This window comes from Humulus lupulus, chromosome 3 (assembly GCF_963169125.1).
Source record: "Humulus lupulus chromosome 3, drHumLupu1.1, whole genome shotgun sequence".
Lineage (NCBI taxonomy): Eukaryota > Viridiplantae > Streptophyta > Magnoliopsida > Rosales > Cannabaceae > Humulus > Humulus lupulus.
In genome coordinates, this window is record NC_084795.1 from 273371938 (window position 1) to 273396052 (window position 24115).

At 38.1% G+C, this 24115-nt stretch overlaps 2 protein-coding genes and 1 pseudogene across 2 annotated transcripts; all 3 read right to left on the bottom strand.

Annotated features, from left to right (window-relative positions):
- Nucleotides 1-10086: 10086 nt before the first annotated feature.
- On the bottom strand, nt 10087-12257 carry LOC133824290 (cytochrome P450 81Q32-like). Its single transcript, XM_062257169.1, has 2 exons — nt 11284-12257; nt 10087-11196 (listed from the first exon to the last, which is right to left on the bottom strand). Exons 1-2 carry the CDS (start codon nt 12181-12183, stop codon nt 10576-10578), a joined length of 1521 nt encoding a protein of 506 aa, XP_062113153.1. The 5' UTR covers nt 12184-12257; the 3' UTR covers nt 10087-10575.
- A 1374-nt stretch (nt 12258-13631) lies between these two features.
- LOC133825715 (E3 ubiquitin-protein ligase APD2-like) lies at nt 13632-14982 on the bottom strand (annotated as a pseudogene).
- A 1814-nt stretch (nt 14983-16796) lies between these two features.
- On the bottom strand, nt 16797-19086 carry LOC133825716 (protein NRT1/ PTR FAMILY 8.3-like). The gene is made up of 5 exons (XM_062258624.1): nt 19039-19086; nt 18725-18848; nt 18413-18630; nt 17744-18300; nt 16797-17622 (listed from the first exon to the last, which is right to left on the bottom strand). The coding sequence occupies exons 1-5, from the start codon at nt 19084-19086 to the stop codon at nt 16797-16799; spliced, it is 1773 nt and encodes a 590-aa protein (XP_062114608.1).
- Nucleotides 19087-24115: the final 5029 nt, after the last annotated feature.

Consider the following 24115-nt stretch of genomic DNA (forward strand, 5'->3'; position numbering starts at 1 on the left):
TAAGGGTGTGGAATCAAGCATATATCAAGGTTTATACTGAGGTAAGGATTTGGTCCCTGTTTTGTTAAGTTCTGAATTTGGTTTTTGAAAGAATTGAGAGATAGCCATGGCTTGTCTTGATGGAATTCAGCTGGTTTGTTAAGGTGGAATTCAGCTTAAAGCTTGGATTGGAGGAAGCTCAAGTCGAATTTCTGATTGAGGTAAGGGTATTAAATATGTTTGCAAACTCGTAGCTGTTATGGTTTAAGGATTTAGAGGTCTGGTTTGTACTTTTCTCAAGTTTTAGCTTAAGTGTTAGAGTCTGAAACTTAAGTGTGAATTCAGAGAATAATTGTGTAATTGAGTTAGATTATGATGGTTATAGGTTGGGGTATGGTCTATTTGGGGTTTTGAGTTGATTTTGGGGCTTAAGTATAAGGTTGGGATGATTTGGAGTGATTTGGGTTCGGGAAAAACGCAGGGGAAAAACCCAGATTTCTGGGCTTGCGAAGGAGCGTCGCGGCGCTGTTCTAGCGTGCCGCGGCGCGAGGCTGTTTCTGGGCAGAGCAAGTTCTCTGACTTGCTGGGCGCCGCAGCTCAAACTTGCTGGGTGCCGCGGCCCTATAGGGCAGCGCTGCGGCGCTAGGCCAATTTCAGGATGTTAGAATTTGCAATTTTGAGCCTTTGCTCCGGGGGGGTTCGGGGGATGTCTTCGGTGCATTGTTTTAGGGATTTGGGGGTTCCGAGAGTGTGGGATTGGTTCCAGGGAGGTAGCTTTGGATTGATTAGTGACAAAGGATGTTTCATTTGTGTTGTGATTGGGACTTTGGAGAGGCTCGGGGTAGAGGACCGTGCTCGCGGCTTCGTGGCATCAGAAACTAGTAAATTGAAAGGTAAGAAAACTGCACCCGGTTGTAAGATTGTGATGGGACTAAGTGCTCCCGAAAGTTATATCATGTCAATGTTGGTATTACGCCATGGGACATGTAAAAGCGGTCTAAGAGTACCGTACATGATTTTAGCGCACAGGGCGCGGATTGGCCACTGGGAGCCAGGAACAATGGGATAACAGAGGGAGCAGCCTAAGGGCGCTAGCCCTGGTTATCGTTTGTGAATTGTGAATGTTATGAACTGAAATGCCTAGTATGTGGAATACTTGATTATATTGGCTGATGATATATCTGAGTTTATGTGATGCAATGTGAGTTATTGACTTGTCTATTAAATGTTCATGCTCTGTTGTTGTTGTGTTTTCTTGCTGGGCCTTGGGTCACGGGTGCTACGTGGTGCAGGTAAAGGCAAGGGCAAGCTGGACCAAGCCTGAGGTGGAGAGCTCCGAGGTGGAATGTACATAGCCAGCGGTTCGACCGCCACGGTTGAGGAGTGGACCAGGACAGGGATCACCTAACAGCTTGTTTTGCCTTAGTATGGCCAGTTGTTGTAAATAAACCTTGAGTCTTTTGTAAACGGTCTATAAACTTGATATTTTTGGGATCCCATGTAACGGTTGATACTTTTTAATGAAAATGTGGCTTTTGAGACCAAAACGCTTTTAACCCTAGTTCCTTTATAGTTTTATCAACACGATTTTATTTAAATGACTTGATTAGCAAGTCTGACACTTTATAAACACACAGTGTAATGGTCTTGGCTATCCAGGGCGTTACAAAAACTGTACCCAATACGTGATGCATGTTGAATACCTTATATCTGTATATTTGACATATGATATATGTCTATTTGTTAGAGAATATATATTATTGCTCAATAGAAATATGGAAAAAATCAATATACAACTCTATGCAAAAAATACAATAGACAAGGTAATTGATTAAATAAATATTACAACTCAATTGCTCAAATACAAGTAACTAGAAAGATGTAGAAGAAGAAGATTACAAACTCAAAACAATAATAATACAAGTAAATAAGATCAACAAGATCAAAAGAATGAAAACACAAACAAACTCTCACACAACCAAAGTGTAGAATAGTGGGGATCACCAACTTGAACAAGGTTCAAGACCTTTGTCCAAAAGCTTATTTCCCCTATTCTCTAAGCACTAAGGGATCTCTCTAAGAAATAGCTCTCTGGAATTATCAAGCATTTTGGTGTATTTTTCAGCCAAGTGCTTTGTGGATGAAAAATGGTGTGTCATATAAGTGAGCATTATGCTCTTATTTATAGAGTTTGAGATACCCTTTGGATTTCAAATTCCACCAACCCCCATGGCTGTTACCAATGTTTAATTAGATTAATATGGAATTAAAATTGAGATTTGGGAGTTATTTGAGTTTTTGGAACCATTCAACACATTTGGAAAAAACTAAAAAATTGGCCTGAAATGCACCTATGGCCATGGCCAGGGACATCAGTGGCCGCGGCCACTGCTCTCTATCCCCCAGGCCGCGGCCACCATCATTCAGTGGCCGCGGCCACCATCATTCAGTGGCCGCGGCCACAGCCCATTTTCAGCACTTGAAAATGTGCTGTTTTTCCAAACGGTTCCAAACCCTCCCAAATGATTTTGTAACTCCCAAAACAAATTATTGGGGTTAGAATCATATCTCCAACATCCATATTTCATAATGACTTTATGAAATCCAATATCAAATGTGTAACATATAATATACACATTATTGGGTAATATTTGGGAGTTACAAATTTGTAACTGATTTTGTAACTCCAAAATATGTCACATTTGGGCACACACATATGTCTAATTTTTGTGACTCTCAATAATATGTTACAAGGTGTGACAAATCACATTTTGTCACATTATTTAATCTAACATTATATTATATGAAATAATATAACATTCCCCCACTAGATTAAATAATCACTTTTTGTAACACTTATTTAATCAATCAAACATTATATTAAAATATAATAATATTTGCATTACCTCATTGAGGAAGTATTGACTTATTAGTCAGGGATCGGCATTGGTGTCAGTATTGATTGTGAAGCTGTGACTTATTAGTCAACATCAACAGTAGTATTGAGCACTGGTCGTATGGTATTGGCTTATGAGTCAAGAAGGTATTAGCGTGTTTAACGCAAGCCGAAAAGATTAGATCTAATCGACATAAGCATTATCAACAGAAGCATGAAATGCTTGACCGACCTTAAGTTCGATGAAAAACAAAAGCGCTTGTCTAGTTATTTAGAGCCAGAGCCAAAAGGCTAAGGTGACCTACACGTCACATGGCTAGGAGGGTATGGGACCTCAGAGATAGACTTATCAGTCATCTACACAGAGATAGACTTATCAGTCATCTATACAGAGATAGACTTATTAGTCATCTACACAGAGATAGACTTATCCGTCATCTACATAGGGAGAAACTTATTAGTCATCTATACAGAGAGACTAATTAGTCATCTACTTTAGAGATAGACTTATCAGTCATACACAGAGACAGACTTATCAGTCATAATCCACACAGAGATAGACTTATCAGTCATCTATACAGAGATAGACTTATCAGTCATCTACATAGGGAAAGACTTATTAGTCATCTATACAGAGAGATTTATTAGTTATCTACCTCAGAGCGAGAGACTTATTAGTCATCTACCTCAGAGCGAGAGACTTATTAGTCATCTACTCAGAGCGCAGGACTCCACAAACATTTATTTGTACCTGCTTGCATGCATGAGTAGGGTTATTACTGCTATGCATGCCTATTATTGTAATGCCCAAAATCCCTAATGAGGTTTAATTGTCGGATTAGTAGGCCGGGAGGGCCATACTTGATTTATTATGTCATTAAATGATTATGTTCATGTTTATGTGAATTATATTATTATGTGATGATAAATGCATGCATGTGTGTCCACATTTCTTGATAAGGGCATTTTGGTAATTTGGCTCATTGAGGGCATAATTATGTATTTTCATGCATGTTGGTGAATTATTGATGAGGCCACATTATAATGTGGATTTTTTCGAGTTTCTCAGCATGAGACGATCTTTTAATGTAGGTTAGCGGTTTGGTCATAACGGGGTTGATTTCGGGGCTCGGGGTGAGTCTCGGGGTAATTTGGTGATTAGAACATTATCGGGAATTAAAGGATAATGGGATATGATTTATTAACATTTGAGAATATTGGAAATAATGGGTATTGGAGAGCGTTAATTATAATTAACGAGATAGGGGAGAAATGATGGTTTTGCCCTTGGTGGTTGTTAAGGGTTTTATTTAAGCTTGAGGGTATTTTGGTCTTTTGACCTAAGGATAGATATCAACCATAGATGGCTATAGAAACTTGCAAAAATAGAGCATAGTTCCTTTCTTCTCCTTTTCTCTTTGAATTTTTGAGCTCCATTTGAGGAATCAAGCTAGGGAATTAAACCTTGAGGGTCTAGGGTTGTGTTCCACCATTGAAGAGGGTTCCATACTGAGCTTGAGGTAAGTTGCTAGCCATAGAAATTTAGGTTTATGCTCTGTTTTCCTTTTGGTTTTCAGTTGGGATTTTGAATTGGATAGTGAGAATTGATGGGAGTTTTTGGTTATGATTGATTGGGTTATAATGCTTAGGACTTGTAGAGTGGATATTTGGGTTCATTTGGTAGTTTGAATGAGGTTTGGAAGCATGTTTTGAATGTTGGAAATGAAGAAGTCGAAGGAGGAAAAACTCTAGTTGTAGCGCTACATCGCTCAAAGGAAGGTGCTACAACACTACCCAGGGACAATTATTGTAACGTCCTGCTAATTAGGGACTGTTACCAAATGTGTTTAAAACCAGTGTTGGACTTGCTAAACAAGTCATTTGGACTAAACGTGTGACTAAGCCACTAAAGGTTTAGGTGTGAAAACTTTTGGTTAACTCATAAATAATTTCATTAAATTAAAAGCATGTTCCTTACACGGGATCCCGAAAACAACAGTTTAAAAGTTGATTACAACACTCAAGTTACAAAATAAGCCGTCCTAAGCGGCAAAAGTTGAGTTCATCCCTAATTCCCTTGAACATCTCAGTCGTGGTGGTCGAGCGGACCGCATATGTACATGTCACTGCTATAGCCCTCCGACTCATGGATGGTTGAGCTTCTCTTTACCTTTACCTACACCACAAAGCACGCTGGAAAGACTCGTGTTGATTTGTAGGGCCAATTGTCATTCCATAAAACAGTCATAGTGACGTGGGGCGTCACAAATGGTATCAGAGCCTTGACCCAACCGGAAGTGTGGCCGACGGGGACATCGGGCCCGTAAGGGGGGGTGATTGTGACAACCAGAATCCTGTGATCCGTATGTGGAAAGACCGGGTAAAAAGATGTGCAATCCCACACTGAATGGGGAAGGTCAAGTGTGATGATTCTAAGACTGTGTAGGTATGGAACTACACAGTTGAAGAGGGCTTAAATAGATTGATGGGTACTACCTATATCAACAAGATGCATCTTCTTTTCGATAGCCCATCACTTGAGAACTCCACAGTTAAGCGTGCTTGACCTAGAGCAATCTGATAATGGGTGACCTCCTGGGAAGTTTTCCCAAGAAGTGTGCAAGTGAGGACAAAGCACGTTGGAAATACTCGTGTTGGTTTGTAGGGCCAGTTGTCATTTCAGAAAGCAGCCATAGTGACGTGGGGTGTCACAATTATCCCTGCTTGTAGCACTATGGCGCTAGGGGGCAGCGCTACCCTATTCTTCCTGAGTCTTATTTTGAGCACGTTTGAGGGTTTTTGGCTCGGGGTTTCTATTCCTAAGGCTCGGGATTGAATCTACTAACCATTTGGGTACGATTCGAGGTCCCGGGAGTAAGGTTTAGACCAAGAACCTTTTATTGTTGATTTTCATTGATGGAAGTTATATTTGGTTATGACTAGGTGACCGCTAAGGAATCAGACCGATCGTTCTCAAGGGTCGTTCTTTTATTACTTCTCGCTCGAACCAGAGGTAAGAAAACTGCACCCCATATGTGGCATGCATGGTTATTAATGAGGCATGTTGAGTGTTATATATGTGGACATTGATTGCATATTAAATGCTTAGAAATCTTGCTTATCTGTGAATGGCACTAACCTATGAGTCAGGAATCGACAATGGTGTCAGTACTAACTGTGAAGCCGTGACTCATTAGTCAAGTTTGGCAGTAGTACTGAGCACTGGTCGTATGGTATTGACTCATGAGTCAAGAACGGTATTAGCGTGTTTAATGCAAGCCGAAAAAAATTAGATTTAATCGACATAAGCATGAAATGCTTGATCGACCTTAAGCATGAAATGCTTGACCGACCTTAACTTCGATGAAAAACAAAAGCGCTTGTCTAGTCTAATGGCTAGTTACTTAGAGCCAGGGCCAGAAGGCCCATGCGACTGCATCGTCGCATGGCTAAGGGTGCGGAGCCCAAGTTAGTGACTCACTCGTCTGATTCAAGTTAGTAACTTACTCATCAGTCACTCATCTAGTTTAAGTTAGTGACTTACTCATCAGTCACTCATCTGATTAGGGCTACATGCCCCAACATGATTATTAGAATCTCGATAATATCTGATTAGGGCTACAAGCCCCAGCATGGTTACTAGAATCTTGAAGTGATAATCACCCATCTATTTAGGGCTATAAGCCCAGTATGATTATCATAATCATAATTTGATATTGTATACATGCAGTAATGAGTTTTCTTGTTGAGCCTTAACTCACGGGTGCTATGTGGTGCAGGTAAAGGTAAAGAAAAGCTTACCCAGCCTTGAGTGGAGAGCTTAGGTGGAGATGTGTAGATATGCGGCCGCTTGACCACCACGGCCAGGGTGTTTCTTAGAGGAACTAGAGGTTAACCCTATTTTTGCCGCTGAGGTCGGCGGGTTGTAATTTTTACACTGTAATGACCATTTTGAGTTGTAAATAACTTGTAAACACTTTTATGGGCCCATGTACAGTTTTATGTTTTAAATAAAATATATCATTTCCTTTTGATCGAGTTTTTCACCTTAGCCTATTAATAACACCTAGATGCATGTTTATAACCAAATGACTCGATTAGTGAGTTAAGCACGGTTCAAAGTTCACAACTAGAAATTCTCCAAGTTTCAGCTAGAAATTCTCCTTAATTCATCAAAGGTTAGCCTAAGAAAGCTTTGAGAGGAAGAGAGTGAAGGAGAGAGAAAGAGTCGGTTAGTGAGAAGTGTTTTTGTGTTTTGTCTTGTGTTTCCTAAGGCTTAAGTGACTTAAGCTAATCCCGAGGCTCGGGGTACCAAAAACGTCCCCAAGGGCAAAATGGTCAAATTCCCCAGTATTTCCTCCTAAACTCCCTAACTCCAAATATATCTCCAATTATTCATTTCCATTACCCGATAACCCAATTAAATGTCGAATGCCCAAAATATCCATTGACATGCCCCGAGCCGGGATTGGGTCTTGTTGTGACTTTCCCACTAACTTGCTCCCTAGGACCATCTCATGTCGAGTAACCCAAACAAACACTTCTCACACATATATCATATTTATGCACATAAATATACAATTATGCGTGCAACAGGCCAAATTATCAAGATTGCCCTTCGAATAAAAAACGAGCCCACATGCATATTTAATATCCTTAAATTATGCACAACTAGTCATATTATCACATAATCTACATAATTACAATTAAATATACACAAATAAACATATAACTCAACATATTGCCATCCTGACCACCAATCAAGGCCCTAAGTTTTACTAGGTAATTTTGGGACGTTACAGTACAATTTGTCTTAAAAAATTTACTGAATTGTATCCTTTGTATGAATTCATTATATGACTATGCAATTTAAAGTAACTAAATAGGAAAGCAACCAAAGAGTAAAATTTAAATTTGGATATAAACTTTAGAATTGTTTTGAAACTTATTTTTCATAAAGGTAGAAAAATCAAGTTAATTTTTTTATAAACCTACTGGTTTCGTATATAAGTAGATTTTTGTTTTAATTATACGAACGCAACCGAACGATACACTTTGTATTCCAAAATTTTCTAAATTGTCTCATTTTATGATTTGTTTATATAGTTCTGCCATTTAAACTAAGGAAATAGTAAAGTAATCAAAACATTAAAATTTGAATTTGGATTTAAACTTCATAATTAGTTTTCAAACTAATTCGTTGATAAGGTTTCTCAATAGTTGAATGAAATAAGATCGTATTGTCAATTACTTTGATCATCAATTAGTGTATAACACTAGATTCCTGCTTTACTACACAAATTTAATTTTTTAAAAAAAAAAATCTGGTTTGTAGTTTATTGGATTGATGTTGCTGTGATCTGAATTTTTGTAGTTCAAATTACTGGCCAGAATAAATGGGTTTGATCGCCTAAATATATGGTGTCCAAATTTCTGGCAACGTTTTGTGCAAGTATAATCTGGAACTCGGTATAATTAATGGAATTGATAGCTTGATTAAATCAGAAACTTTTTTTTCTTGAATGTTTGGTTTTGATTGAGAATGTTCTGTGGTTCTAAAGGAATTTCTTGTTGATTGCCTTTATTTTTGGAGACGATTTTGGTAGCTTTCCAATTTCGGAAGGAAATTTGGGATCATGCAGCAAATTGTATCAATGTTTTTCTAGGATTAGATCAATGTTTCTGTCTTCAATTTCCGGTATAATAGTTTTGAATTCAGTATTACTATGCTGATGTGTCACGACATAATTGTAATTTAAATTTTTTAATGGTAAATGTGTAATTAATTGTAATATTACGTATATTGTTAAAAAAATCTCCAAAAGAAAATAGTGCTTTACTTTCCTAGACCAGTCTCTTTTAAAACACAACTAAAGTTGTGAAAATTACATATTATATGAGAATTTTAATAGATTGTGCAAAAATATGGCTTTTTTTTTTTAAGAAAAGTTAATCTATGGCTTTTTTTGTTTTAATTTCACTTTTATGGGTTTAGTTTCCCATATTTTTTGTATAAAAGTTTGTTTATGTCATATTTTCACTCTTAATCAAGTTTTATGAATTTTGAAGGGTATGTTTGTAATTTGATTATTTTTTTTAGCTTATTTGATTATTTTTTTTATATTAATTTTATATACCTATTTTTATATTAAATTTTTCCATGGTTGTTTTGCAAATTTTTTTTTTTTGTAATATGAATTGTGTTTATTATTATTTTTTATTTATTGTAAACATTTTTTTCCTTTTTTTTAGGTTGTACGTTTTTTTTAAAAACCTGGGTAAGGTAACCAGTTACTTATTTAATTTTTCAAAGTTATGTAAAAAAAATCCTACAGCTAGCTTAAATAACATTTATCTAGAGGGGTGACCAGTTACTTGTTTGTGTTTTTTCACATTTATGTAAAAAATAATCTTAGAGGTTAAATAACATGTATCAGGAGGGGTAACCAGTTACAGTGTGATTCAGTAACCTAGGTAACTAGTTACCATATAGAACCCAAAAATATACACACACATCAGAATGTGAAGGTAACCAGTCACCTCCTAAAATATACAAACAAACAACGTGAAGGTAACCAGTTACCACAGATCTCAAGACTGAAAACAAAACCAGATCTGACCACGAACCAATCTCCTCCCTCGCCGCCGACCACTTGCCTCCAAATTGAACCAAATAAGTAGTATTTTCCATACCTGTAATATTTTGTAAATTTTTAAGTATTTAACTGGGTGTAACTGCTGAAGGTAACTGATTACTTTAGTCTGCAATTAAATACGTCACTGAAAAAATTAATTGGAAAATATAACAGTTTTTCAAGGTAACTGGTTACTTTGTTGTTACTGAATGTTTTGACAATTAGAATTCAGACCAATATCAAATATCTTTTTATCGCAAAGACAAAGTTGAATCTAAAATAATCATAGTTCTTGTTTTTTGTATATTTTTGGTCAATCAATGCAACCATATTAGTAGGTTTAATTAATTTTTTCAAATTTCAAGTTAATTATTATGTTTTTTTTTATTTTTTAAAATGGACATCATGAACTTCATGATTATCATTATAATCTGTAAAATAGCTATAAGAAAAATATGAAATCAATGGTTCTATATTATGTAAAAGAATTAGGAATTTAATAGATTTTAAGTTGAAGAAAATTAGATTAATATAGTATTTGACAGAGCAAGATTTTACAAACAATCTTGACATTTCTAATGCCAATCAAAGTTGCTTATTGTTAAGTGTTTAGTATACTGGTGCATATATGTAACCATCTAATCGATATTCCTACAAATTTCCATATTAAATCATATAAACTCCAATTCATAAAAAAAAATTATTTCTTCTAATTATTATTTTTAGAAAGAAAAAAAAAAAGCCTCAGAATCTACTTCGGAGCCATCGTTGACCAAATAATCCAAGACCAAAAATTAAAAAAAAAAATGTAATTAGCTTGGTGATGGAACTAATGGGGATAATTCTCAACAAACAATCCAATCAAATAAAAAGCAATCAACGAGATTACAAATACAGCTCCTTAATGGATGATTTGTTTGTTTATTTTTTATTTTGTAATGTGGGATAACTTTTCTCATATTCTAATTTTTTGTAGTTAAATTTTTCCATACAAAATAAGTAAAGTTTAACTTCCATATTTTTGCACATTGACGACTAAAAAACCATATTTTTTAAAAATCCCCACTAAAGTTTGGAAAGAAGGTCCATCATAGTTGGGCGCGGCCTGAACATTGCCAATAAGGGCTGGGCTTTAGGCATGGTGAGCCCAGCCGCTTCAGTCATATCCACCAACTCCTTACTACTTCTCTTCCACTCAAAGCACTGAATAAGCGATCCAAGGGCCAAACCAACTACCCGCATCGCCAAGCTCTCGCCCGGACAGCCCCTCCTTCCCGCCCCAAACGGCAGAAATTTGTAACTCAACCCTTCCACTCCCTCAACTTGGAATCTCTCCGGCTTAAACTTTTCAGGCTCGGTCCAAATTTTGGGATCATGTTGTATGGCCCACATGTTCACCAATAGCATTGTGCCACGTGGGACACGAAATCCCCCAACGGTGCACTCCTCCGAGGACTCGTGTGGAACCAAGAGTGGATCAGCTGGGCATACTCGAAGGGTCTCATAAATAACGCCCCGGAGATAAGGAAGTTTGAGAAGATCTGACTCTTCTATCAACCTGTTTTGACCGATATGAGCCTCGATTTCGGAATGGGCTTTTAGAAGGGCCTCTGGGTTGTTGAGCAAAAGGCTCATTGCCCATTCCATGGTTCCGGCTGAAGTATCTGTCCCTGCTGACAGCATTACCTGAAAATAATGATATTAGTAAGAATAGAGCGAAAAGAAACAGAGTAAAATCCAAATCAGCATAAAGAGAGAAGAAAACAGACTCACTAGCATCATGCCTCTTATGATCTCATCAGTGTAATATTCGGGTTCAGTTTCTTGTAGTGATAATAAAACATCGCTCATGGTCTTCCATCTCTCTTCAGAAGAAGAATTTGTATTTTTTTTTCTATGTTGTTCAATCAACTCCTGCATGAACTTGTCTCTCTTACTCTGTAACGACACCAACTTTTTATCCAGCCCACTTAACCCAAAATAGTTCAGAACCGGAACGAAGTCTCCAATGTTAGTGGCCCCGCTCAAGCGAAATGTCTCGGTCACAATTTCTTTGAACTGACTCGCTTCCACTGCGACTGCGTTCTCTCCGTAGTATCTCTTTCCGGCAATCATTCTCATAACAACGTTAAGAGTCAGCTCGAAAAATGTTGACTTCATTTCAATGGTCCGAAACTCACCATCCTGGCAGCTTCGAAAGAGATGGCGAACCAACGACCTTGTCTCAGATAAGCGCACCCCACTAAACATGTGGAGTCTGTTCGACGACAATAACTCGATGGAAGCTATGCGCCTCAAGTTGCGCCAGTGGGGACCATAAGAGGCCCAGGTCAGTGTAGTATATTTATAGCCGAGGTGTTTTCCGGCCAGCAAAGTAGGACGGTTTGAGAAAACGACATCGTTTTTGGTGAAGCATTCCTCTGCGGCTGAAGGGGAAGATATGAGCACGACGGGACGGGAACCGAACTGGATGTGTAAAACGGGACCGTATTGGTGGGATAATTTGGCGAGGGTTCGGTGGAGGGGTTTCTTTAAAAGGTGGAGGTGACCTATAATCGGCAAGGAAAAAGCAGGGCTTGGTGGGAGTCCCCTGTTCTTATTATGAAGCAAAAAAACACTTATGAAATAAAGGGAGATGAACAATAAAACGTAGTAGTAGAATTGTGTATCCATGAAGAGAGATTGTCTGCAATTCTGATGATTTGCTCCAGATATGAGACGAAGAGAAACTATAGTACTGTTTCTTCTTGCTTAGTTACTCACGTACGATGTAGTTTTTATAGTAATGTACGAATCCTTTGATGCTTTTTAACTAGACAGCCGTATGTGATTGTAGATTGTAGTCCTTCCATTTGAGATATTAAGATGATGAAAGGTCCATGTGATAAAAGCTAGCCACAATGTGACAATTTTGTCAATTTGGGGTAGTTTTTATTAAACTAAAAATTAGCTGTAGCCTAGCCCAGTTAGAAGTATCAACTTCAATGTGTAACTAAAGATGCTGCAACTGGTTTGGCTTGTTATAATTGGATGTTATTTGGCTGACGTATCAATCATGGCTTCAATTTGCATTCTGTATATACAGACACATATTGAACATGCATGTCACATGATTGAGGCTTAAAGTATATTCCAATGTCTCGAGATATAAAAGACTGATTCTAACATTTGAATATGGCAAGTACTGTATCTGCATGCAGAGAAAAACAGCAGAACCCATTTTTGTATTCAGTATGCTAGCAACGAAACAAATCGTTTACCGACAAAACCTAAAGTTCAATTTCAAACAAATTTTGAACAGGATATAAACTAAAGATCAATCATCATGTCCAGTAGTCCTTTATTACTTTCTTTTTTTTTTTTTTTTTTTAAAAAGAGTAAAAATCAGTGGCAAAGAATCTGCTAAATTCAATGAGAAACTATCAGTCTCATGATCATTTGTTCAAATATCAAAAAAGAAATTACTTAGCAAGATGATAGTTGTGTAATTTCAAGAATAGATCTAGAATGACCGGTAACACAGACCTTCACAATTTGTAAATTTGGTTATTAAAAGTCTATTTATATGAGGAGATATCACTCTATTTCAATATAGGCCAATGCAACAACATATGTAAAATTGCTTAGACTACCACTCCGCTTTAAGCTACAATAGCAGGCCACTCTACTATATTAAAAATGATTTTAAGACCGTAGCGTAACGAAGTAAGGACTCGTGAAAACCAAAGTCCATAAAAGCGCAAATTATATTTGTAGCTGAAATTCATACCAAAAAAGGAAAAAGAAAAGCCTACAGTTGGGTAAAAGCTTCCCAAGTGTAAATCCATACCAGCATACATACTGAAATAAAAAGGAATACATGTCTAATATTACCTGGGCACAAAAACATTATCTGAACATTTCACTAGCCAGTGGATGCACTAAGCACAAACAGGTGTCTTCAGAAATAATCTAAAATCTTTTCCTTGAAAAAACTGAGAAGCTTTTCATAAACCACTGCTGACAATATATTCGAAGACATGGCAGACCGTACTCACTTCTATTGGTCAATCAAGGCGTACGTTGTCTTTGGCACAAGTTCAATAGCATTATCCACAGCATTACTATTGCTTCATTCTCTTTCAAAAGTGTACCCTTCTCACCTTGTGAACGAGCCTTCTACATATGGGACATACCTTGCTCTCTCCATCCATGATCCTGCAAAAAAAAAAAAAAAAAAAAACATGCACCCTAATGGTTAATATCTCTCTGTAAAAGGTGTACCCCGAAGATAACATTTTCTCTTGTATCCATTCAAATACCTCTGAGCGCAATCATAGAAAGTAGCACAATGACCACAAGGAACAAAAAAACAATTGCGCTGATCATCGTAACAAATAACACATAATTTTGCATCATACAACTCCTCAGAGCTGCTACTAGACGCCTCAGAGTCATCATCTTCTTCATGTTCAGTTGTTCCATATGTACATCGAATTGGCTTCTCTAACAGCATAGGGCGAGTCTCAGCAACTTCATCGACGGTGTTGTACGTGACAGGACTTTCAGTTACGTCACCATCACAGGATCCAAGGTATTTCAGTAATACAAGTATAAAAACCGTAATAAACCCTGTAATATTGTACGTGAGTTAGTGCTAGCTAGGCCTACAGGATATTAATTGTTAATTATAAGTTTTGGAAAAGAGTGAACAAATAAGGATTATATTGTGTCAAATGTTTTGTACCTAAAATTGCAATATAGGTTATGACACCCTTCTAGATGACCCTGTAAATAATTATTAGATTATCTAATTAGAGCAAGACAATGAGTCAAACAAGTTAGAGAACATTGTTTGGGAAAGCCTTACGTCGTTGGGCGTGGTTACTATCACATAGTGAGTATATGAGATTAGAATTCTGAGCCGGCAAGACCCCTTTGTTGTTGAACACTTGTTCTTGGCTTTAGTAATATCATACATCGTTGATGAAACATTCACACTCAGAGATACAACTATACTTCTGGAATTTGAGTTTATGATGTCAAGGTAGTACCTCTCATCTTCGTCAATAATATACTCCATTTCTTTACCTATAATCATCCACAAATTGCTTATATATAAGAAACATTTAGATAAACAAACTAGCATGGTTAGCCACTGAATGTGAAATTTTCTGAGAACATGCATGGAAAAATTGAAGTTACCTTCTATTGGTTCATTAAGGGCCAGGGCACTAGAAGAAACACTTGACAATTGAGGTCGCAGTGTTTTATAATTTCGTTCACCTGTAGAAACACACAAACATTTTTCTTAAAGGTGAACAAGAAAATCCAAATTCATGAGGCGGTTTGAACGGGTAAAATTAAAGTTTTCTTAAAGTTGAAATAACCTTTACTCATAATCGCTTCAAGTTGATTCATTGAACTACTCTGAGCTTCTAATCTCAATCTTATCCTTGAACCCTTGTTTAACCAGAACGAATATCCCTGCTTTTTTTATTAGAAAAATAGAATAAAATAAAAATAAAAACTTGTTCTTTCAATAATACATACGAACAAACAACCATATATTTGAAGCCAAATAAATTCAGGGATGATATTGTTTAGCAATTCTTGCTACCTTATGACTGTGGTGCGGGTAAAGGTAAAGAAAAGCTTACTCAGCCTTGAGTGGAGAGCTTAGGTGGCGATGTGTAGATATGCAGCCGCTTGACCACCACGGCCAAGGCGTTTCTTAGAGGAACTAGGGGTTAACCCTATTATTGTCGCTTAGGTAGGCGGGTTGTAATTTTTACACTGTAATGACCATTTTGAGTTGTAAATAACTTGTAAACACTTTTATGAGCCCATGTACAGTTTTATGTTTTAAATAAAATATATCATTTCCTTTTGATCGAGTTTTTCATCTCAGCCTATTAATAACACTTAGATGTACGTTTATAACCAAATGACTCGATTAGCGAGTTAAGCACGGTTCAAAGTTCACAGTAACGGTCTTGGAGTAACCAAGGCGTTACAATTATGATTCAGTGACATGTTATTACCTGTTCATGAGCATATTGAGTTTTCTTGTTGAGCCTTAGCTAACGGGTGCTATGTGGTGCAAGTAAAGGCAAAAGAAAGCTGGATCATCCTTGAGTTGGAGAGCTTAGGTGACGATGTGTACATATGCGGCTGCTCGATCGCCACGGTCGAGGGTCTAAAGAGAAACTAGGGTTAAACCCTATTTTGCTGCTTAGGTCGGTTGGTTGTAAATATTTTTTTGTAATTAACCTTTAAAATATATTTTTGGGATTCCAATGTATACATTAAACGTTTTAGTGAAACCTTGTATCTTTGATCAAATTTTTTAACCCTAAACCGTTATTCATACTTAGTTACACGATTATGGCTAAATGGCTCGGTTAGCAAGTTTAGCACTGTTTAAAATGCACAACGTAACGATCCCTGGGTAGTAGGGCGTTACACAGAGCCTAAGGGTTTTTCTTTAATCTCTATAGAATTGAATGTATAGAACATTCTTGGCTTTTCTAAATCTAATATTTAAATGCTGACCAAGTGGGAGAATGTTAGAATACTTATTTATATGGTATATAAAATCAATTTGTTACAATTAATTTATTTAATATATCAAAGTCAATATTTTATTTATTGACAAAATATTTTAATTAATAGAACATTATTTGTTACCCGATTTTGCATATCCCAACTGATTGAGAGAATATGTCAATCTGTGGCAAAGACTCTGATGGTAGGTCTCACTCTATAAATATAGAGTACCGGTCCCTATGCTTGCTGCTCATTCTGACTATCAATAACTCCATCTAAAAGAGTTAGTGAGAGCTTGGAAGCCTGTGTACTCGTTCTAATTTCTGTTTCTTTTTTTTTTGTAGATCTAAAGCTAGATCGAGGTTATCAATTGCAATGGCTGGAGGTATACAATATTCGATCTTCTCTTCGTATATGTTTAATCTATATAACAATTCCGCCTACATGTATAGAATTGTTCATATGCATATATTTCATTTAATCTAACAGTTAAGTCCTCATAGATTACAACACTTTAGAAGTATTTTCACTCTGTTTCCCCATAAACAAAAAGCTAGAAAAATTCCCGCTAAATACCCTACAAATCGAATAACTCTCTCTTCCAAATTAATTTCCATAAATTGGGTCTTTCAACACTAATTAACATATTTACATTCTCATTAACATTAATTGCCAATATAATAACGAACACATATACAATTCAATACAGAACAATATGAAATGAGAGGTCTATAGAGTCATTTATTTACACTAAACCTTTACAAGGCTTTTCTCTGTTTAAACTTCATTGCATAGATTATGAAAATTAACATATTCAAGAAGCTAATACCTGCCGACGTCCAAAAGACATAATCAAGATGACCTTCATTCAGATTTTTTGGTAACCATCCAATCTTATCACCCTTACTTGTGCAGTATTTTACTATATGAAGAAAAGAAGAGGTCATATAGTATCCAAATCCAAAGCTTAACATCAAAAATGCATTACACAAACTTCGTAGAGCCACTGGAGATTCGTCATAGAAGAATTCAAGTTGTGCCGGGTATGAAAACACCATTGATATTCCAAAGAGAATGTACTGAGGTAATTGCCATAGGATATTGAGTGGTATGGCATTTTTGTCATGGTAAACTAAACCAAGTTCTTTAGCTATGTTAAGCCTAATGGTTTCAACTATAGCAGCAGCTACCATGCTCAGCACCGAAATGAAGTGACCGATCCCTATTTGTTGCAGCTTTGAGAAACCTTTTTCATTGCCTGTGAATCTCCTTACAATTGGGATGATCACCTTATCATACAAGGGAACCAAGATGATACCACTCGTGTATTCAAATACCCCAAGTAAGTCTACATTAAGGGAAAATGAATCTATCTTCGTGTCCATCAACATTCCTTGTTCTACAAACAATGTTGAAACTTGGACTCTAGCAGCATGCAAGGTTATCCCAGTGGCCCAAATTGGAAATAAATTGATTAAAGCCTTTAGTTGTTCCACCTGATTTACAGTGCAAAGCCTCCAAGGGTTGTACAAGTTCTCATTCACAAGCTCAGCATTAGATATAACAGCAGCTTTATCAAGGAACCTATCACAAAAGCAAAAACAATGAATGGTCAGGATCGTACCCTACAACAATGCGAGTACCCTACAACAATGCGAATGCGGCATATAAGGCTAGAGCAGAGCAAGATCAGAATATCAATTACCTGAGTGTATCAGTATGTTTTAGTTTAAATTTTTCTTCAATAGTAAACCCTCCATTTTGTGTCTCGTACAAGAGACTACTATCCTCAGGCACATCGAGATTCCAGTTACGGCAAGAAGCTACCAAGACTTGGAACATTGTTGTAAAAGGATTTTGTCTTGGTTTGTGAAATCTGTAGAAGGGTGTCCCAGAAAGGATAAAAGCAATTGAAATTCCCATAGACAAGGCAGGCACCAAAAACCCAACACTCCAGGCAGAAGTATATTGAATCCGGACAATGAAAAAACTTGCCACAAAAATGCCAACACAAGTTGCAAAATAAAACCAGTTAAAATAAGAACCCTTCATTCTCCTCTCCCTTAGATCATATTCATCAAATTGGTCCCCACCAAATACAGCAACACATGGTTTGACCCCACCAGTCCCTAAAGCAATGAGAGAAAGTCCAACCAAAATTGCAGTGTATTGTCTAACTGCGGTTGAGGCACAATATCTCTCCACACACACTGTTGGCTCAAAAGTTGGAATTGATCCTGTGATAATCAAAGCACACACTCCCTGTACAAAAATAACACAGCCAACTAATCAAAGATAAGAGAGGGTTTCATTTGTATGAATGAGAGAAGAACTACAAAGATGAGAGAAGGGTTTGGATTTTGTAAATGATTACAATGAATTGGATAGAGGAGAAAGCTACAATTGTCCAATATCTTCCTATGTATGAATCTGCAAGAATGGCTCCAATAAGTGGTACGATATAGGTAGTGCCTTGCCATATGGTAACAGTTTGAACTGCTATGACTCTTTGTAGGTCCAGTTTTTTTGTAATTGAATCAACAAGATGACTGGAAACACCGTAGAAGGCCATCCGTTCACAACATTCAGCACCTGCAGTATTAGATATATATTGGCTCTCGTTTATTCAATGCCTTAAGAACCAAACAAAGAAAGCAGATTCTTTACATATATATATATATTATACCTAAAATGAAGAAGCATGATCTCCATTTTCCAGTATCTTGCTTCAGCGCAGGCTCCCCATAGAAGTCGACTGAGCCGTCTATAGTGTAATAAAGCTCACCACTGCTGTCATTCTGAACATAACACTGTGTTTTTCATTATATCATACAAAACTCAAAACACGCTTAAGATATCCAATCAATGTTAACTTGTTTGTATTGTGAAAAGCCTAATCGTTTCTATTAGATATGGAAGAAAGCTGACCAGGGTCATGATTAGAATTGAACAAAGATTATATTAAAAACGTATATTGAGAGACGAAGAGAGAAGCCAAACCTGACCAAAACTAGTGAGCGAGTTGTGATAATTTTCCCCAGCAGCCATTTCTCTCTGTATCTCCACTCCGAACAAAATGAGTACAAAAAAATAATAATGAAAAAGTAATAATTTGGTTGTATAAAAAGTATTAACAAGTGAATTGGTTAGCTAATTGTTTATTTGTTCGAATGAAAACGAAACTATCAAAAAGTATATATGGACATAATGGGTCATAAAGCATATATAGTTTCTGAATCTTAACTATGTGAAGTTAGAACACAGCTTCATAATTCCAATGAAAGCAAAATTATAAAAAGTATATATGAACGTAATGGGTCATAAAGCATAGTTTTCTGAATCTTAACTATGTGAAGTTGGAACAACTTCATAATTGAAGGTCACGAATGAGCCAAATGAGGTGTCACTTACGAGCAACGTTTATATTAAAAATAATTAAAACAAACTATGTTTCCATTCCTAAATACGAAATATTAGCTACAGCCAATCCTTTATATATATATTTATATAGTATATGCGTTTATGATATAAGGATATAATTTAACATGAGTTTCTAAACATTATATCAAATACCTCTCTTCAAATTTAAGTTTATAATTCAACGAATGCACGTACGTAGTGATAACTTATTTCAAATATAAATTAAAATGGAAGAATATTAATATATATTCTGTAGATTAATTTATTATTATATTTTATTTAACATAAAATATATTTTTTTAAATTTTATTACGTGTTACAAATGATGACACACCATCCCCGAAGCTCTCCAACTCATTGTTGGTCCAGCTTCCTATTGCCCTTACCTGCACCATGTAGCACCCGTGAGCCAAGGTCCAACAAGAAAACTCAAATAGATAGATACATATAATTAACAGATCACAGATAGCAAACTTAGCAATAATAAACATACTTAATTAGGCGTTCAACTCAATTACACGACTATAGGATCAAATGAGTGCATATTGATAATTATACAAAATATTACACAATCTATAGAACTCAAAATAGATTTCAAAAAGATAAAGAGATGAAGAGAGAGAGAGAGAGAGAGAGAGTATATTGCAAAAGAAGAGCAAAAATGTTCTTGTACAAAAATAATCAGCAAAGCCTTTATAAAAGGCAAAATATAATAAAATAACATAATGGACTAAAAGACTAAAATAACCTTAATATAACAACTCTAACACATATCGCACTTCTAAAATGGCTCAGCCATACAAACTGCATTCCACATGCTTATGCCAATCACGGCCTTAAGCTGAGCTTTTCAATCAGATTCAATCAAATGATCAGTTCATACATAACACACTCATTCACGTTTAAACAGATATTCACAAATATGATTATAGTCATACTTAATAATCGAGGATCAAGCCTTAATCACAACTCAAGTGCAGGTTTCTTACCTCAAGTCCTGAGTAGATAGTGTATGGCGATCCCGAGAGCGATCCTTACTCCCAAACCTAATGGTATATCCTAGTCACAACATAACAACGGATAATCATCATGAGCTAAACCAATTTGAAAGCTTCAAGGTTGATTCCTAGCCTCCGAGACCTCAAATTCTACTAAATCGGGTAGCAGAATCCTTCGCGAGCCTTTAGGTTTGGGTTCCTGTACTCAAAAACCCTATTTGGCTATTTTTCCCCATTTGAGTTGCGACGCCCCTCATTAAGGGCTGCGACGCTCTACAAGTCAGAGAGCCCCCCAAGCCCTTTCCCTGGACATGTGCTACGATGCCAAGGCGATTTAGAGAATCGCCCTAGCCTCTGAGTTCATGTGGGTTGCAACGCTCCACGACCAGCGCCGCAGCGGAACCCTGCTATTATCCCCAAAATTTGAAAATGATGACGTGGCAATAAAAGTGACAAGTGGCAAGAAGTGACTGAGTCAAAGCTTTTAGATTAATCTGGTGATATTATTGATATGAAAATTGCTTATCGGGTTTGGAAGTGATTTGTCCGACTGGAAAAGATACTTGACTGACCAGTCACCTGCTCCGGCCGACCAGATAGGTGTTTGGCCGACCGGTGGAGTGCATGGCCGATCAGTCAAGTGCTTGGCCGACCAGTGAGGTGCATGACCGACTAGTGGAGTGCTTGGCTGACCAGTGAAGTGTTTGGCCGACCGGTGGAGTGCATGGCTAACCAGTCAGCTGTTTTGACTGACCGATCAAGTGTTTTGGCCGACCAATTTTTCTTCAAGGAGTGAAGTTGACTGACTAAACAGATTATTGTTATGCAAGCGAAATTCCAGCAACGAATTCGTCTAGAATCAGTCGAACCTACGTGGGAATATCTCAGATTATCCCAAAGAAGTCGCATATTGTTGTATTTTAAATGTTATTATTAATTAAATATTGTGAGAGTAACATAAATATCCCGATTATAAGGGATTTTGGTTTGTACGATCCTGGGCCTATAAATATAGAGCTCATGGCATCATTGAGGGGATTCGAATTTTGATTTTCCTACGAGAGTATTTGTATTCTGAGAGAAATATTGTATTCTTTTCATTTACACTGAAGAAACTCAGTTGACTTAGGTTCATCTGATCTTTAGTGTAGATCATAAATCATAACTCTAAGTGGATTAGGCTATTACCAACATATTGGGGTCGAACCACTATAAAAATTGTCAGTGTCGTTTTTTCTCTTGAAGGTTTAGTGTAGTTTTGACGTCTACTCGTCGTTGGCCAAAATCGTGGTCAACATTTTGGTGCTTTCATTGAGAGCCTGAAGAGAAAAACACACAATTACCGTATCATTATGGCGCCCAAGAACACCAATGTGGCCTCCAAGAAGCCAGGTTCATCTAAAGAGCCTGCTAGATCAGAAGGTCCTGGCCTTCAAGACCATGAGACTGAGCCCAGAGTCTTGCTCGAGGAGATGACTCCAGAGGTTGAACAACTCTAGGAAGCCATGGGGGCCTTCCAGGAGGAGATGGCGCAATTCAATGCCCGACAGGAGTCATTCGCTAAAGAGATGGCTAGACAGAAGGCTGCTTTGAGCAGTAGAGACGGGAGATGGATGCCAAGATAGAAGAGATCAGGCGACGGCAGGAGGAGGCCGATAGGCAACACCGCGAGGCTGCACTCGCTCTGGAGGCGGCTACGCAGTTGACCCAGAACAATGCCCAAGCTGCAACGCGAGGAACAGCTACCCAAGGAGCAAGGACCACAGATGCTTGTCGAAAAACCACTGACAGACCCAATTCTCGAGGACCGAATAGAAGCGAGAGTAACCCTCCTGGTCGGGAAGAGGATGGGATCCGATCGGGCACTGCCTCAAATCAAAGGGGGAACTCTAGAACCCCCTCTAGGAGCCACCGATTAGAAACTTCCAGATCCGGAAGTCACAGAACAGGCAGTAAAAAGAATCCACCCGGGCAGGAACAAACCATAACTCCTCGAGGTAAAGAAACTTCGCACTTCAAAGATGGGCATGGTCGTGATGAAACTGATAGTCATCACATCGACCAGTCGAAGGAAAAGGATGGCAACGACCAGCGAGGAGGAAAAGACCGCCCGACACAGACAGGAAGGCCACCACTGCATCCCAACCAGCAGCGCAGTGGGAAAGAGCATGTCCCGCGCAGTAAGCCTTCCGAAAAAAACTCAGAGCACAGTGTTCGATCGATTGGGGAGGCATACCTCTCAGAAGGATTTAAGAGATGTCATTGCCGACAGAAGAAGGACCGTCCCGGTCGAAGGGCGAGATCCGAACCGACCTACCAGTCAAGTAGAAATACTTGATGATGGTGCGCCGGATAGGAGCGCCCGACCAGGCGGTCCAGACCTTGAGCCCCCAGCGGTGGCCCCAGGCATCCAGGCCCAGGTTGATGCGCTAACGGCAGCAGTTCAGGGTCTGTCGAAACGACCTTCTGCAATCGATCCGGTAGACCACAGGAGTGGTAGCCCATTATGTGCTTGAATTAGAGCAGCCTAGCCGCCAGCGAAGTATAAAGCACCGGTACTACCAGTTTATACAAAAAAGGCAGATCCAATAAGGCATGTGGGGAAGTTCGAAGACCAAATGGAGTTGCTCGGAGTGAGCGATGACTATCGTTGCAGAGTTTTCCCCACTACACTGTCTGATACTGCCCAAGAGTAGTATTGGAAATTTAAGCCGAACTCCATTACTTCTTGGGAGAGTTTCAGGAAAGAATTTTGTAGGCAGTTCAATGCTGCTGGGACCCCTCCGGTTTACGCCAATCACTTGGCAGATATTAAACAAAGGAAAGATGAATCTCTCAAGAACTACATACAGAGGTTCATGAGAGAAGCCAACTGAGCAACCGCGGTTGGAGATGAGGGGAAGATGGTTGCCATTTCTTTTGGTATAACCTATTGGAGTCCTTTGTGGGACAGTATTCATCGCAATCCAATTTCAACACTACAACAATTTCTTGACCAGGCGGACAAATATATGAAATTGGATGACGCGATTGAGAAATGAGAGAAAGGCCTAAACAATCCGGGCGGATCAACTGATCCTCCTAAGAATGGTGGAAATGGATAAAGTGGTGGTAAGAAACGTGGAAATAACGGGTCTGACCGCCATGAGGAAAAGAAGGCTAAGTCGGGACCAAACGACAAGCCAACTAAGTATGAACCTCGATTCACCAATTACACTACTCTTTCGGCCAGCCAAGCGGAGATATATCTGGCGAGTCATCAAGAGGTCCCCTACCGGAAACCCCCACCCATCAGGAAGGAGATGAGTAAGAGAGAATTGAATAAGTTCTGTCGTTTCCATGGAGACTATGGTCACGACACAAATGAATGCGATCATCTCAAAGACGAGATAGAGTTTCTCCTCCGGTCGGGAAAATTAAAAAAGCATTGAGCAGAAAAGACCCAAGGAGAGGGAAGTAACAACAATCCTGGGTTTAAGCGACAGCGGTCTCCACCCTTGCAACCCGAGCCTATGGAATTCACTCTGGACACTATATGTGGGGGTCCACATCTGGCTGGGGATAGCAACAAAGCAAGAGAGAGATATGCTTGAACACTCCGACATGAGTTGGACGCAGCGTCGACGTCTAAAGTCATGACTGTAGAGGAGCGACCTCGG